The following is an 18,405-nucleotide window of genomic DNA, read 5'->3' on the forward strand; positions in this document are numbered from 1 at the left end:
CTCGCACACTGTAGTTAATCTGCCAAAACTGAGCCTAACACATTACTGAACTGAAAGATATCCATATGTACCATGCAGTAATGTACCCCGCATGATTACTATGCGCAGGGAAGCCCATATGTGCACACACCATGATGTCCAGCTCTTGCATCAAGAGGAGGCCTGCTAGAGAGTTGTCAGCACTTCCTGATGTGCTTCAGATGGGGTTGGTTGTGATGTGGTCTCTACTAACTAGTCCAGTCAAGATGCAGCGAACAGACAATCGATGAGAGCATTTAACTTCCCAGTTAGACACTTAGACAGACAGGAACATCCAAGACAGCCAGCAGGCCAAACGGAAACTCGGCTTGCCACAATGGGACATGAGACACTGTATATGCATCTGTATGTAAAAGAGGGTAATCAGTTAACAACTAACAGAAGTCCCTGGATGCCATATGGCTTCACAACAGAGAGCACAAAGCTGGGCTGGGATGAGCTAAATTTTAATATATTATACCATAGAAATAGGAGAGAAATAGGTGGTCAGGGAAAAGCATTGCTGGTCCCAGAAGGCGTACAAACTTTTATCCGGGTATGCGTTCGTACGCTTGATCCTTTGGAATGTGAAGACCAAACGTAACACTGAGTGACTAAAAAACTGTAAATAATCTTAATGGACAAGATCAATGAACTTTCATCCAAGCTCAGTGGAGTAGTAGAAATGTCTTATATACCTGTTCCAGTACATAAAGACAGTTTGGTACCTGCAGAGTGAGCCGTTTAACAGCATCCCAGGCGTGGGCGATGAGCTCCTTCATTTGTTCCTCTGAGGTCGTCCATGACTCCGCAGCTGTGGTGTCAGGCATCACCCTCATTGGGATGGACAGTGGACGTGATTCTGGGAAAGAAAAAAGTGATAGGCATGACATTGTAATGAAGCTTTTAAACAATCAGCGCCATCATTTCTCATAGTGTGTACTTGTACTGCTGATAGACTTGCTGAAACATTTAGCTGACTCCTGAAGGAACCGCTACCACAGAAGTGAAGCGGCACCTTGTAAAGTCTTAAATAAAAACTGGGTTTTATTTATTAACATGAGAAAATTTTGCCCTGCATTTATCCTTTATTTCACTCTCTTCATAATTCACTGTTATTTTCATTTACTGTAAAGTATCATGTTATATGATGTTTAACTGACACTTCATTGAGATGATGTAATGTTGGCACTCAGGTTTCTTGTCTCCTACAGCAGGAGAGGGAACTATGAAACCGAGAGAATACGCATGCACGCACACACACACGGGGACACACACACACCCACACACACACGAGAACACACGCACACAAACTTCTAGACATGACATGTTCTGGTGTGCCTGCTGTGGTCCAGACGAGGGCTGATTGTCTGTGCTGACACTCATGGCAACAGTCAAGCACAAAAATCACACAGTAATAAGCATATTCAATTATCCATTCTACTAACTATATGAACTAAAGCACACCTTCACTGGAAGAGAACCAGTTATCGATAAGAAGACGACAGGAAGCTTGAGACAGAGTGTGAGAAATATACATAGATACGGTGAACGAGACAAAGGCACGAGGGCATTCTAGCAGGTTAACCCGAGGTCTGTGGATGTTAAAGCCATCAGGGCGTCAGAGGTTAGGGAAGGGGGGGTGGGGGGTCTCTCTAAAGACACATTAAGACATATTCCATGATTTAAAGGTCTGCCTTGCTCAGCAGCCCTATCCCACAGTTTTCAAGAAACAGCAGTGATGTCACAGCTGTACAGTGTGCCCTCAGACATCATGTTCCCAGATATCTCCAAATGCGTTGGCATGGCAATAACAGCATGTTGGTGGGGAAAATGACAAAAAAGGTGGTTAACTAACCATTGACCCACATACCTTGATCCACTTTTGTTGGTCAAGGTATGTGTGCATATCACTGGGAGACTTGGGCCACAGGTATATGGATGCTGAGCTGTGTGTGTGTGTGTGTGTGTGTGTGTGTGTGTGTGTGTGTGTGTGTGTGTGTGTGTGTGTGTGTGTGTGTGTGTGTGTGTGCTCGAGCACATGTGCACAAGTGGAAGAGAACAAAACTGATAATGGGTCTGGACTCTTGAACAGTATTTTCTCACACTCAGGCTGCCTCTGGCACTTGGGGACTATGAAATGGTCCCCAGTCAGTGTTGCACTTGACATTATTTTTACATTTGGCAATTTCCAGTCTACCTTCCTCACTCTTATTCGTCAGTTTTTTTTCCTATCCTTGTAATGCTTCCAGTGTTGTCCTACTAGATGCCCACAAAGTGAAAGATGGCAAAAATTGACTTTGACAGGTCAGATTGTGTTTCATGGGCTGACTTTTCATTGAGTAATATGAATAGAGTGCTGCATAAATTGCTGTGATATCATTGAGTTGTCAATAGAGTTTTATTGTGAAGGGCTGTGCATACGTTGGAGTTTTCCTGTTACATGGCATTAGAAAAGTATCTCATACTTTGCAGGGGATCGATGTAGACAAGACAGGGGTGTGTAGCTACCACTGTAAGTCATGCAGCTGTCTAGACTAAGGAGACATTACCCTAAGAACTGGGCTTTCCCTGTCTATGTACATGTATGTGTGCAAGTTTCTTCCAATTTTGGTTAGTGCCCTGGTTATCTCACGGTATACATCCTATACTATCTTAACAACATTTTACCACATTAGAAAATACAATAAAAGCATATACCACAAACATAAGCACATATAAACACACACAATCTTGACAAACATAAAAACCGTACACTGAAATAGAACCCATAAAGAGCTCACACCCTCACGAATCATCACTCATGAAATGTTAAAGTAAATACAGGCCACCCTTCTGAGCTCCAAAAACAGAAACTCATACACAGTTGTACCATCTCCTTCCAATTTACAAAAATAAGAGAAAGTTACTTGAGGGTGGAGCGGACTTTGCATGACAAGAAACTGAGGACTAGCTAACTGTAAGCATGTCTGCAGAGGAGCTTATGAGACAATGAAACACAGCATGCAAGATAAACCTGCATAATTAATTCCATAATGCACGCACGCACGCACGCACGCACGCACACGCACGCACGCACACACACACACACACACACACACACACACTGTATGTCACTACAGATTCCAAAAATCTGTGAATAAAGGCAGCCATGAGCATCATCTGGACTCTTCTGACCTAAATCGATAATACTCAAAAATATTATTCTGAGTCATTGTTCTCAACGAGCCCATCATTTCTTAAAATTATTCCTTTTTTGGCAAAGAGACTGTCCTAATCCTTGCTAACTTTGCCGTGAGAAAGCCCGATGAATGAGTGGATTTCTGATCATCTATTTTTGAAAGCCTTTTTTTTTTGTCGTTTTTACTTTGGGGGTAGGCCAGACAGTGAATGTTCTTCCCCAGAGTGAGTCTGTTAGCCCAATCAGAAAGTGTGCTGAAGTGCAGCATAGGCAGTAACAATGGATGAAGCCTTGTGCTTGGTTTTAAATACCATTCCAGGTCTCTGTTTGTTAATCCTAGGGTCATTATTTGGAATGAAACTGCCATATCTTGTTATAGTGACTTGGCGCCTGCCATTCCTGCAGGGAGGGGATTGAGAGGGAGCGAGAGAAAGAGAGAGAGAGAGAGAGCGGCAAGCCTAAATTCAAATGAAGGAGAAACATGACAGGAGAGCCCAAACCTCTTAAACCTGCCCAGGCCTAACAAGTCCTAGGAGTCCCTTTAAAGTGGGGTTATTCCCCCTGCCTCGTGCCATCTCAGCCATGTCCTCATTTTCACCCTCTCTTAGGCCATTAGGCTAATATGTTATTGGCCATACTCTGGCCATACACCCTCTCTCTTACCTTCTCTCCTTTGTTTCATTCTCTCTCCAACCACTCCCTCTTGTCTCTCTCTCTCAACTGGTTTGTGGAGCTGCCAGTCCAGTCCCTTATAAACATTCTAGTGTTCTGATGGTGGTTATTCATCCTCTTTAACAGCTCCGTTAAATCTCACAGCAAATGGAAGGCGACTGTCTTTGCAGCCCACGGCTGCAGTGTCAAATGCTCGGAGAAAAAAAGAAAAGACCAGAACCCCGTTACAGTACTTTGACTTCAGGGCGAGAAACAAATCAGCGTTGCCTCACATCACGATGCAGGTCGCAACACTGCCACGGCACAGTAACGTAGCTGTAAAATGTGTGAGGGTGTGTGGTGTGGTGAGTGTAAATCGCACATCATTCAAACGTGCGATTCGCAGTCGCAACTGAACGCGTGTTTAAATGCACACAAAGGCACTGGCACACCCACAGTCACACAGAAACACTAACATCATATCAGTGCCAGTGAACTTTCCACTACACATTTAACAGACTTCACAACAACAAAGGCGCAAAGCATCCATATCTTTCCCGGGTGGTTGAGTAACTCAACCATAAAAACAGCCTCATTGCGGGATCCCGGCATTTCCTCATGCCGCCTGCTATCTTTCTGGTATGTTCCCTATTACAAATGGTTTACAGTGAGTTGAAGTGTTGTATATTCTGCTACAGCTGCGTGCAGAGGCAGCAATAGGGTTCTTTAATAAACCTGCCCGCCTATTTGTTTTGGATGCAAGTCAGTGTTTATTTAAATATTTACGTGACTCCATTTGTTACAGCATTATTGAAAAAGCGCTGCTGTGGCCAGGCTCACTTGAAGGGGTAAGGAATGTGTAAGTGGTGGCAAGAAGACACAAAAAAATCACCCTTTTATTTCTACACATACTCCTCTAACGCTACAAACTGCATGGTTGCGCTTTCTTCCAGATGTGCTTTAAGAAGACCTCTAACAGGAGGAAAGCTCAGTCAGACTCTGATGCCTCTGGCAACATGTAAAGCAAGAAGAGAATAACAAATTTCGCTACATAAGTGATAATGACACAGTAATGCAAACCAATTTTCACTTTATTCGGTAAAAAGAGCTGAAGACTTGTGCCAGACCGACCATGATAAAAGCACATAAAGAATTGCAACAGCACATGTTCTCTCGGTGACATCAGGAACCCTTGAAACATCTCATGTAAAAAGCAAAACAACCCATCTCAGCTCAGTGCCCAACCTCCTCCCATTCCTCTCTCATCCTCTGTCACTAAACCCCCTCTAGCCCCTCAACTAATCCACACTACATCTGATGAAACACAGCTCAACCCCAACTTCCCTCTTCGCTCCTCTCACTTCAACCCCAGGTCCCACGGCCAACATCCACAGTGCATAATACCCTTATCATTCATGAAAGCAGCAAAGGGATACATAAGGACACATATATTCCCCACAGACCATTCTGTCTGTCATGGAAGCTGGGGAGAGGCTTGTATGGGCTCATCAGTGTGTGGAGGCAAAAGACGTTCCAGAGTCCCCTCAAGACTTCGACCATTCTTCTAAGAGAGGTGGGGGTTTCTATCTCATTATTCCTCCTCCTCCTTGTTTTCTTTCCCCACTCCAACCATCATTACCTTGATAAATTATTGACTTTACGAGAAAAATTAAACTATATAAATAACTCCACAATGAAAATATTATCCCCTTCTGAAAAGCAAACAGCAGCCAATAAAAACCCGCCTGACTTCCATCAGGCTACTTGGGCTTGGATTATAGTAATGTATGACTGCGTAGTTCTGCCTGAAGTCTTCGCATCAGTTTCCTCTAGCTCTTATAGATTTGTGTATGCATGTGTATATTAGTTTCTCTCTAAAATATATTCATATACGTCTTTCCATAATATATATTTCTAAGCCATTTGTCCAAACCTCCCTTTTTGTCGATGCTCTACGGTTGAGATCACAGAAAAGCCATCAGTGCTAGAATGTTTTTGTGAGCAGCACAACCCTGACCATAACCTGATATTTGTCCTACCTTGCAGATTAACAGCAAGTGCAAATGTTTCCATTTTGTCTCTTTTTTTGTCCTTCCAGTAAACAAGAAAATTACATTTAATCCCATCATGCAGACCACAAGCAGACAGGAACAAAGACAACAGTTCTCATTCCAACCTTTAGGAAGCACAGCCAGATAGGAAAGGTTTCTCAGCAAATGAAGTATGTTCTCAGAGTGCCAACAGCTAATTTTAGGATTGAAGCAAAGAAAAAAAAAAAAAAAAAAAAAAAGCCGGTGAGATCATTACTCTGGTAGATGTTAGAGAACAATAAGAAGCTCGGGACTTGGGAGGCTCATGATCAGAAACACGGTGCTGCTGCCAACAAGAACATTCATTAGGGACAAATAAAGAAAATACTTAGAGGCTAGTTTTATGTGAACCAATTTGTGGTGTAATTGTGCGGGCAGACAGAAATCGACCTCAAACTGTGGAGAAATGACTTGTTTTCAAAATCGTCTTTCCACGGCCTTTCTTGTCGGCTAATCGCACAAAAACAACTGTTAACACTTCTGTGATGATGTTACTAAGCAACATTCAAACAAACCTGTGATGTGAATTGACCAGAATATTTTGTTGGGCCATATAATGTAACCAGTAACAAAATGAAACAAAAAAACAAAAAACGTGCTGACTGACAGAAAAGCCAACCATATAACTGTAAAAAACAAAACAACAACAACAAACAAACAGCCATTCATAAAGTTAAACTAGTTTAAAGTTTCATCGTATAAAGAGATTTTGAGACGATGTGATTTTCTTTCACCGAGACACAGGCTTTAAATCCAAGTCTCTGTCATCCACCAGAAAGTGGCTTCAGTCCAACTGAGCCTGAACTGGTTGTGAAAGTCAGCGGTGTCTTATAACACGTGCCCTGTATATTTAACATGTGTAATGACCAAAACCAGAGAGGAAGAGAGAACGGTTGAAATATTGTGTTGCCAGATAGAGCTGAGTGCCTATGGGTTATGAGTTTCAAGCCGGGCAGCCCCGGTCCCAGTATGATATCACCTTGCCCTCAGTGCTTCGGGGGAAATGATCTGCAGAGAACTGGTTCTGTGTGTCTCTGTACATTTGCCTACACATTAACAGGCACCTTCCAAAAGCCGGCAGGAAAGTCCCCCTTGATTACTATGAAACTGTAGCTAGGCTCAGTGTGGTAACAAAACAACATAACACTCTCTTTAAATCATAAAAGTGCCAGGCATGCATTCAAATAACCAATTGGAAGCAGGGACATCTAGCTAGTACAATTGTTCTGAGGAGGCTTTGAACTGCTAAAAGCTCTAAAAATGATTTTCTTTTAGTGGATTATGATTTATTCTTTTTAATTCCCTAAGGTGATTTTGTGGGAAAATCAATAGCTCCAGTGGAAAACTATGATAATCAATAGGCACAGACATAGACTCCACTTGCCAATTTATGATCAGGCGGAACAAAACAAGGCTCCATCTCAGTATTCCATATATCCAGCACTCTGGGTCATTTAATCCTGTGATAATATTTCAATCTAGTACACTTTTGACATGCAAGCTATTAGCTTATATGTTCAAAATGACCACTTGAACGCAAGGTTAGCACACACACCGTGGGCTTTCTAAGGTCTCAGAGAGGCAGCCCAGCAGGGGTCGGGAAGCACAATTTCACAGAAAATCTTCTTTGCATTACATTTGCAGCTTCTACAGATGCTTTCTGGAAACGAATCATCTTGTTTTTCCCACTGTGTTTCAATAAGGTGTAAAACAGCAGCGTCGAGGAACCTGGAGCTCAAGACTCGAGGGAAACCTGAAAGAAGTACCCAGGATTTAGCAGTACACATAAGATTCAAACACTCCCACTCGGAAAAAAACCTCACCCATCTTTCCTCTGTTTACCTAAACAAATGACCCTGAGTCCCCTGAGAAAATATATGCCAGCAACTAAATTGGACCTTGTCACATAGTCAGACATTTACTTGGAATCAGGTTGAAACAAGGACATTTGAACAATCAAGTAAAATGGCAAATGATAATTTAGTAAAAAGATGGAATTAAATGTCTGTCTGTTGTTTAAAAAATAAAATAAAAAAAAGGGCGGGGGGATAACTTGGACCATTTCAATTCATTTCTTCTAAACGCTATTTCTCAGCACATTTATTAATTTGCCTGAAATCCTTGCTCTGTCGTAACTGATGAAATTAAGTTCAATCAATATCAATCAACAACAGTCATTTCTCTACAACTATATTCGAATCAGCTCTATCCTTCAGCAAATCATTATGGCTTATTGAGTCAATCCAAGCTAAACAGCTGGACTGGATGTCGTGGGGTAAACACGCAGCAATTACAAATACATTCTGAAAGAAAAAAAAAATGCATCGCAACATTCAATAAGGCTGAATGGCTTTAGACATGAAATGCATCATGCTGACACGGAAAAGAAGACAGTTTTATGTCCAGCTTAAAGTCAACTTGGTATAAACACCGCACGCAAACATGCTAAACTAATAGGACTGAAGGACTAACCATGAACAGTGATTGTTTGTTTGTTTCTTTGCCTAAAAAACAAACAAATGTGAGAGCTAGACCAGAGGGAGCTGCTTAAATATCCCGGTCCTTCTTAGTGCTCTCCATGCATGGTAAAACAATTCATAAATCATCTTTAGAGAACCAAATTCCAACCACAACATGCTAGATGTCGACAGCTCTGATGGGGAAGAAGCCCTGGTAAGAAAGCTTTACGCAGAAAAATACAAACTACGGTTCATTTAGTTCAGCTGTGTACAGTTACAGGGTTAACGCACGTCAGTTCTATTTTGGGGTGGATTTTAACTAATGTCCCAACAAACAGGACTTTCCACAAGATTTCAGCATTAAAAAAACATTAGTCTAAGCAGGACTAAATATCAGTGCAGATCTGTTTACAGATCAGGTATCTGCAGCAGGTATTTACCCCATGATCATCAGCCAAGGAATATTAGAAATTAACATCTCATTTATCAGCCCCCAAATGAATCCCAGGAACAACTAATCAAGAGAAACGAGGCAGAACACAGTCTTAGTTTATGAACCTATGTGCATCAAGTTTCACCACAATCCAACAGGATGTCAGGAGTTCACATCTGTCTTTACGCGGCCATGGCGTCCAGTCATTTTTTTTCTACATACACAGAAACAAAACTGTAAAATGTGGAAAGAAGGCATTATTGTGTAACTAGGTACAAGTGGAGTCGTGGGATGAAATCAGCAGAGTACCTGCTGTGCTGTAAGTCTCCAGTGCTGAGCTGTGGTCTATCAAGATCTTATAACCGTAGGGAAGCGTATTATTTCACCATGATTGAAACCACAAGGGCGAAATGACTCGGCCATTTTCTTCTTCTGATTGGTTGCGGAAACAATTTGTAACTTTTCATTACATCTTCTCCTGTAACACCACAGCAATTTCCAGAAAAGATGCTATTGATTTGCTTACAAGCTCCACTCCAGCGTGGAGAACTGGAGCGGGGGCACCGAGGGGTACATTTTAATAAAATGCAGTATGAGCACCTGGTTACTAATGTCTTGTTTTCACTTCACAAGAGAAATATTTGGATAGGAAAGAGCATGAGTCTAAAAAGTATGTTTGAATAACTAATGGAGCCCAACAATTAGATGCCATATACAAATGTTGTGTGTCTAACAGTAAACACACCCACATGCAGAATTTGTGGCCAGATTTCCAATCCACTTAACATTTCATAACAACCAAAATACTACGTGTGAAAGCATCAGCGTTTGAGTGTTGTCAGTTCTAAAATCTGGTCTTTTATCGACTATTTTCAAAAACCTGATGGTGGACGGGATGTCAAAAACAAGACAGAAAAGATGAACAAAGGAAAAACAATTACAAAAAAGAGAAAAAAACAGAAATAAAGTCACCCGGTGAAAAAATAACTTCACAGACAGAAAAACAAAAACTTAGATAGAAAGAGAGAGGACCAGTCAAAGAGACAGAAAACACACTGACGGACAGTTTACTCCAGTCAGCGAGTGTTGCTGACAAACTACAGTCTGATGTTACTTAGTATGGAGTGTTGGAGCCAAGCTGATTATTTACTGACAATCCTCTAATGAGACAATATACTTTTGGAATGTGAGTAAGCAAAGATGCTTCTTTATGGAAAAGCCATTAGTCTAGTTTGCAAAAAACATGGACCAGAGGGGAAATCAGGAGGAAACGGCGGCATGACCTTTCAGCTGTGAGCTCTTTAAACAAGCTAGGAGACAAACCTCATGGCCTTTGTTTAAACTCTGAAATGTCAAAGGAGCATTTTTTTCTATCTAAACACTTGACATGGGAGAAAGTTATACACATCCAAAGCTTTTTGCAGCTACAGAGATGACTTCACCCAAAACAGAGACTTATCACTCCTGCTGGGAAAACGTTTCCCAGGGACTTAAAAAAAGAAAGAAAGAAAGAAAGAAAAACGTTGAACGACCTGCTTATTTCCCCTGACTCATCACTGTGATGCTTTAGTAGAAAATCTTACAGTGTTTAAAGGAGCCTAAACACAGTGAGAGTCAACAAAGTACAGACTATAAAGAGTTTTTCATATTAATTAGGACGGACGGACGGACAGATAGATATTAGGGGTGCAACAATACTCATATTGATATTGAACCGTTCGATACAGTGCTTTCGGTTCGGTACGCATATGTATCGAACAATACAAATTTTTTTATTTCTTTTATCAACTTTTCTTCTGACGATGCTGTCTGTGTTGAGCGATCAGTGGATCTGCGTTCGACTGATCCGCCTAGGCTGCACTGTCGAGTGCAGATCCACTGAACGCAGCGCAAGCTAGCAAGACAGAAGCTAAGCTCGTTGCAACATGGCAACTGCCTCAACGCTACCCGAAATTGAACCTCCCCCACCCTCATTCAGATCTGGTCTTTGGAACTGTCTTGGTTTTCATGTGAAGTATGACCCTGATGGTAAGCGCGTCATGGACAAAAGTAAAACAGTATGTCGGATGTGCCACGCAAAGCTCAATTGGTGGGAACTACTGCATTAGCGCAGTTAGCTCGTTAACGTGTTGACGCCGTCCAGCACCACGCACGGGGCAATCCGCGGTAACTTTGCCGCGTTATGGCGTTAACGTCATTTCAGATTAACGCTGACAGCACTAGTGGGAACACAATGAATATGACTGCACATTTACGCCGACATCATCCTAGTGCAAAGACAAGTGGAAGCAGACAAAAACAACAAGCACGCATGCTACAAACTTTACCCGAGTCATTAGCACATGATTCTCCTTATGGGGACCTGATATGTTTAATATGCTGCTGAGAATATAGCCCAGAAGAAGCGTATAGTATAGCTTTTATTTTGGAAAGAGACATTTCTCTGTAATAAACTCTCTTTTCCAAAGATGAGGGATTTCTCGATCAGATTTATTTATTTTTTATTATTTTGTTGTTTCAGCAACATTAAATTTAAAAATTGTTCTTTTGAGTTAAAAAATATATTTAGAATTTTAATAAATGACGAATTAAAAAAGCCTGAACATTTTTTGTATCGAAAAAAATATCGAACCGTGACACCAAAGTATCGAACCGAACCGTGAATTTTGTGTATCGTTGCACCCCAGACAGACAGACAGACAGACAGACAGACAGACAGATAGACAGATAGATAGATAGATAGATAGATAGATAGATAGATAGTTAGATAGTTAGATAGTTAGATAGTTAGTTAGTTAGTTACTGGGGTGGCACACTAAAAACAGAATTTCCAGTTTTATTATGCTGTTGTTAAATATGTGTTACTTGAAAAATGACAAAAAAGAAAAAGAAAATTATTATATCCCTAGTTAATTTCCTGCTATTAAGGTTGATATTACTGAAAATAGGTACATATGAAAACCAAATAAAATATTAAAATCAATAATAATATGTTTAGTTCATGTTTCAACTCATTGTAGGGTGTCTTCCTCTGTCTTGTGCTCATGTTAATATAAAATTATTTAAAAAATGATAAAAACACCACTTGTTCTATAATAAACCCAGTAGGCATTTTCAAGAAAAGATTCATATTCCTTTCTGTCTGTCCCATCTATGCATCTTTTACCAAAAGTTTCAGAGGTACCTGCTTAGGACAACAGCTTTATGGATAATGGAAGAATCATGCACACACACACACACACACACACACACACTCCTTGTGTGTGTGTGTGTGTGTGTGTGTGTGTGTGTGTGTGTGTGTGTGTGTGTGTAGACTTAAGGCATTCATTTGTGTGTACTGACAAATCCATGTACTCTGCAGACTTATGTATGTGCAGCAAATATGTTTTTTTCTGAAAAGGGGGTCCTGGAAAGTGGAAAACTGGCATAGAGGGAGGCTACACATAGCCAAGCCACTCATCTCTTCTGGGCATGAAGAGCCACAGTAGTACTACCAGAAGAGAAAAACAGAGGATGACATGTCTGGAGATGTGGTGTCCTGAGAAACGGGTTCACTCAGGTGTCAGCACATTGTAGCATGTTATGTAACAACATCGCAGCTTAAATTCAGTACATACAAACAACATTACTACTATTAATATACCAATGAGAAACAGCTAAATTAAAACACTGAATTTAGTGACATGTGGCATAGCCTGTTTCCGTTACGTGCATGACTTAAAATCATGTATGATATGCATTTGCCAGTGCAATCATTCATTATATAAAAAAGCACATACTAGAATTGGTAAACCTACCTGTCACAGTCTTAGTTTTGACTGGGCTGCTGGCATAGTCTGAGGCCTGATTGGAAGATTGTTTGACCAGTGGTGTGCTCCCTACTGACACCTCGTCCTCTCTCCTCTTGGCCAAAGGAACTGCACCAGGATTCTGCAAGGACATCAAAGCATGAGCACCTATACGGCCATGGACAGGAAAATGCTGCGAATGTAAAGTACAAAGTTATTCACTTCTTGAAGGGAACAATTGAGACTGAGATTTAGTCAGATCTCAAGATCTCTGTTAATCAGGAGAGACAATAAATAATGCAACTAAAGACAGAGATACAGGCAGAGAGAGAAAAAGAAAAATGCAGTGGAACACAAAACCGGACTCCAAGACCAACAAGGACTAGTGACAGCTCCCTGCTTTTTTTAAGCAGTCTCCCATGCAGGCCAAACACACACGCTCACACACTGCTGTCAGTGAGATGACTGAAAGACAGAGGAGTGGAAGGTTGTTCTGAAATAAGGAAACCCCATTAGCATCGGCCAGCAATACCAGTCGGCTATGATGCAGCTGCACAAGGCCTCAGGCCAAACACGTACTGCAGCCTGTGTAAACACGCACGCACACACGCACGCACGCACGCACGCACGCACGCACGCACGCACGCACGCACGCACGCACGCACGCACGCACGCACACACACACACACACACACACACACAGAGCTGCTTTTCATTCCATATCTCTTCACTGTGTCTCAAAGACACCCCCCATGCGCCTCCTCCACTGTTAATGCTAATCATTTCTTCAATACTCTCATTTGTCCTCTCATCAGCCTTACTTCCACTTTGGCTTTCTCTATGAAGTCAAAAGTTCTACTCGCACACCTGTCACACAAAATGAACTTCCTTCTCTCTTTGTCCATAACTCAAAATGCCCCCCTGCTAGTCCTGATTTCCTTATTTTCCAGCATTTCCTGTCATCTCGACCCAAACCAGTCAGTGTCCTTTCCACTGCCCTTCACATGCTGTTGACTGGCCTTCAGATACAGGCCTTGTCTAATCCAGCAAGGCCTTGAGAAGTGGCCCTGACAGGCAGCTGAGGTAGACATTCACAGAAACACACACACACTGGCTGCAGCATGTCTACATAGACACACACCAGCCCATGTTGTGTATCCTTCACATTGGCTGTAGTTCAACTCATAACATGTGTTTACCCCCTTACAGTAACAACCTCTAGCACAGGGAGCCGGTGCAGTTAACTCCTGCTCTTTGTTGAATACAGACATACATCTTTCAAAAACTGCAAGGGGCATAAAACAGAGCAACTCAATGGGGGGAAAAATAGCATAATATATTCATTGACAATATATATTTATGTGGCTTTATGGGGTGAAGCTGTGCTATATCCCAGGCAATCACACCAAGAATGTCTATAAGTGTGCATGAAATGTGTGCACAGAACATTCAATGTCCATAACCATCACTACGACCCCTGTCAAATAAACAGAGAGAGACTGGATGGAAGACAGGGAGCAGAACACATGGAAAAAGGTAGCTGGGAAAGAGAAGGCAAGTCTGAAGGAGGAAGAACTACAGACTTCAGTTCACTTCAGTCGATTAACTAAACTAAGTGTGTGAGTGCCAGCAGTTTACAAATGCACATTACAAATGCCTGTATAAAGGTGGAGCTCCTTATGAGGATGGTAGTTTACTTACTTACTTTGGTTACAGTGACTGTAATCTGTGCAGAACTCAGATTACAATGGCACCAACTATGTATTTGTCCACCAAATGGACATAGAAATAACATTTCAAGATAAAGTAGAGCTACAAGTGGTGTTTGTAGCTGTTCACATTTTTGAGTAACAACCCCAATAATGCTCAGATTATGGCAGACAGATTCTATATCCTCTCCTGCCCAAGAATACCTCGGGATCCAACTCAAGGAGTTCCAAAACATTGCTGCTCTAATTATTTTATTATATCTTACTTAAATTTTATTTATACAGGTAGTCCAATTAAGATTCAATGTCTCATTTACAACAGAGACCTGTGTTTCCCAGCATTACTAGGCTGTGATCTTGTTGTGACTTCAGATAAGCAGCAGAAAATAGATGGCTAAACTGACATTAGGCCTGGAAGAGAAACTGACAGCCTGTCTGAGAAGAGATCAAGTACCTGTTGCTGTTGTCTGCTGCTCGCTCTGTGAGGTTGATACAAAAGCCATGTGCAGAAGATTGGGTCCACATTGATAGCTATTCCCTGGACACTGACCAGCAGGACTGCACCTGGAAAAAACACATACAGAATCAGAGTTTTAGTAATATAACACAGAAGACAAAGAAAATCAAACCAATGATAAATTGCTATGTTCCAAAAATAAATAAATAAATGACAGCAAAGTATATCGTCTACATCTGTTTGCTTTTACAAAATGAAATCTGCTGGAGACCAGTTGTTTGACAGCACTCAAGCCATTTTTTGAAGATGTTTGACTTCAGCAATCAATATGACCTAGTCAACAGAATCCAGACTAATGTGGAGACTATGCGAACATGGACAAAGTTCTGATACTGCAAACTTCTGCAAAGTAAAAGGAATACTGATGTGCAATCAGTGTAAGAAAATATAATCAGCAAGGTAAAGTGGCTTGAAGTGAATCTTCTCACATTGAGTGTCAGGTTCCTCCACTGATGTACATAATACAGTCCAAATGAACTGCTGGTGGGTATCGAGCCCGCTTGCTGGAGTGCAGCGAGGAGGACAGTTTGTTTCAATTGCGCTGTTCAAAGTGGTATCAAGCTAAGCCAAGAATAACATTTTCTTTTGATAAATTTCTATGAAACTCAAGACTTTCTCTGGGTTTTGGTTTACTCTTAAATAATAATCTTTACCAACAATAAGCGGACCCTGAGGTAATGCATTAGGATCCTATCAATAATGATTCCCATGCCGGCAGGATTAGCATAAGGTCTCTGGCGGCACGCCAGAGACCTTATGCTAATCCTGTGAAACGTCCCAGCATGACGATGGGAGGATGTTTCAGCTCTAGAAGGACTTTCAGCAGTTTAAGAGAGCTTTGGACAAGACCCGAGTCTTCTGTTTCAGGCCCTGAGGCAAGGTTGCGTGTTTGTGAGTGTGTGTGTGTGTGTGTGTGTGTATGTTTATATTTCACCTCCAACAAAGCTTGATTACCTGCTGCTTTGCCTAACATTTTAGTGTCTCCAAAGCATGAACAAAGCTGAATTAGAACCACCCATTCCCCAGCATTTGTGTGCTCACACACACACACACACACACACACACACACACACACACACGGACACATTTTTGTTACACTAACTTTGCAGCTTGGCAGAAACAACTCCCTCTTCCATTATTCCTGTGAACAATACAAATAAAACTGTTCTAATTTGCTGCACTTTTACAACATTTAGTGATTTATAGCCTGTGAACTTGTGTATGTGTGCGTGTGTTTGCAGTGCAAAGTAAAAGTGCATGAGAGCAATGTGAAATGTCTTTGTGTTCATACTGTCAAATATGTGGCCGTGTGTGTATGCAAGGTGTGAAAGCTTTAAAACGTACATCCACAATATAGTATTTTATAGTGTATGCACAAGTCAATACTAGGCTTTGTGCGTATAATTATTATTCACTGGGTGCAATTTTATTCCTCAACCATGATTTATTACTAGTATACAATCCTTTCTGGGCAAAGGGGAAACATTCTCCTTGGATAAAGTCAAACTGACTCAGAGTTCTTCCTCTATTGCTTCATCTATGCATCCATCTTCCATCAACTCCATCCCAGTGTTTTCACTGTTTCCTCACCCACCTCTCTCCCCCTCCTGATGAGGAATCATAACCTCAGTCCTGTGGCTTGAACTTCTATACCACACTGTGGCTTCTTAATAGGCTCTGGCTGTGGCTGTAGTTCTGGGGCCCAACTTCAAGTGGTTTTGCTGCAGCTCAGAACAGCATGAGCTGTATAGGACCCAGAAGGCTGGGAGCGAGATGAATAGTGAAGATGTACTTAAGGCCCTAAATCATGGTCTATAAGATGGACTAGCACATTTAGCTGAAATCATTCATGACTGCATACGTCATCTAACACAGCAAATTAATTATGTTTGTAACATTAAAAGGATAAATTTTAAAAAGAACTGCACCCATAGATTCATTTTAAAGCGATCACTTGACACAACTGAATTTTCATAAAAATGCCTGTGAGCCAGAGGAACCAGGATTTCACCCAATGCCAGATTCAGTAGAAAAAGCAGAAATAAACACAAATAAGTTTTCATTACTTATCAGATGAACTCAGTTGTCAGCTCCAGTTTTCCAGTTTGGCTGCTTAAATACCTGCTGTGAATTCCACAGCGTTTTCAGTGTTACGTCAGCAGCTGTAATCTTACTGTGGCTGTGCGTGATGTCTGCTTGGCATCTGTTCAGGACAGCCATGACCATGTCCATACATCACAGCACCACTCAAAAACCTCTCTTTTTAAGACTAACAGAGCAAACAATACTTCCCCCCACCTGCCAGTTTGATGGTGACACAGAAGTAAAATATGTGTTGACCTTGCTGCTGAGGCTTTGAAGACCAAGGCTTTACAATACACACGGTGTTCTTGTTTCATCATTGTGTTGACATAACTACCAGAGAGTGGCACCTTCTTTGAAGCATGCAGGACCATGAAACGGCCCGGGGTGCTTAGAGGGTGACCTCGGCAGCAGGCTAACTGTTGTTTTTCTCCACTCTAACAGGGTGGCATAAGGGTAATTACAAAAAGTGATGACAATGATTACAAAGGTGTTTTTCTTACTTCCCAAATGAATCTTCAAGAAAACACCTCAAAACTCCTCAGTGGCCTAGATTCTGAAAATACATACAACCGCAAAATGTACACGCAGACGTCTGTGAAGACACACTTACCTTGACTAAACCACAGTGGGCCTATTAATGTCAAAAGTGTTTTTTTTCTTCAGTGGCTTAAGACCAGTTGAGTTAAAAGTCAGCATAAGGTTGTTGGTGTTGTCTTACTGCTGCCTAGCATCAGGCCTCACACAGCCTGAAGCTACATTTAAGTAGCCCTGACTGAGAGAAGGCCTTTAATGTTTAAGCCCCATCTATGTTCTTGTCAGTCTGTATTTATGGATCTAAAATCCCACTAAACCTTCAGCCACGCATTTTTACATCTTCATAGTTTTTTTTTTAATCAGTCCACATAGTTTATACATTGACTTCTCTGAATATAAAATCTGCTTTTGTTCAGTCACTGCAACCATGAAATTTAATCAACAGGGAGTGGTTAGGTCAGTGCAAGTTCAAAACCAAGTCCCACAATGGAGACCAAAGCCCTGATTGGGGGTTGCAGAGGGCACAGCCTCTCAACTACAGGGCAATGACCCCCAACATCAGAGTAACAGACAGGCAAGGTGGGAGGTGCTCTCCAATCACCCCCCCAGGTAGACAGTGGGGGGAGGATTCATGTCTCAGCCAGCTAATCGCCCCCTCAGAATCACTTCATTGTTGGACGGGAGGCAGTGCAGGGACCCTGCGTCCAGCTTCTCCAACAGAAAATAAATAAATATAGCCCAGCCCGCATCAGCCAGATGACTTCTGACAGGTTTGGTTAATTTCGAAGCCAAGTAGCAAAACAAAACATTACGCCAGCGTGCGGGGCCTACACTGCCTTTAATTGCTTTTCCGATGAGCTCATGACTCGAAGGTGTCCTGGAGTGAGCCGTGCAGTCCGACAGGTGTTCTACTGGTGTGTGTGTCAGAGAGAGAGAAAAA

General features: G+C 41.7%; 1 protein-coding gene across 3 annotated transcripts in view; it reads right to left on the reverse strand.

The window, feature by feature from the left end:
* Positions 1-18,405, reverse strand: part of vps13b (vacuolar protein sorting 13 homolog B) — a 297,571-nt gene that overhangs the window by 163,047 nt on the left and 116,119 nt on the right. For all 3 annotated transcript variants that reach the window (XM_085290668.1, XM_085290669.1, XM_085290667.1), the window contains 3 exons: positions 14,784-14,893; positions 12,630-12,762; positions 747-880 (listed from right to left, as the gene is read on the reverse strand). In XM_085290668.1, coding sequence (XP_085146794.1) covers positions 747-880; positions 12,630-12,762; positions 14,784-14,893 — 377 coding nt within the window. The remainder of the gene's footprint in view (positions 1-746; positions 881-12,629; positions 12,763-14,783; positions 14,894-18,405) is intronic.

This window comes from Mchenga conophoros, linkage group LG11 (assembly GCF_057382185.1).
Source record: "Mchenga conophoros isolate Kocher_MC1m ecotype Shallow Benthic linkage group LG11, M_conophoros_male_GT1.1, whole genome shotgun sequence".
Lineage (NCBI taxonomy): Eukaryota > Metazoa > Chordata > Actinopteri > Cichliformes > Cichlidae > Mchenga > Mchenga conophoros.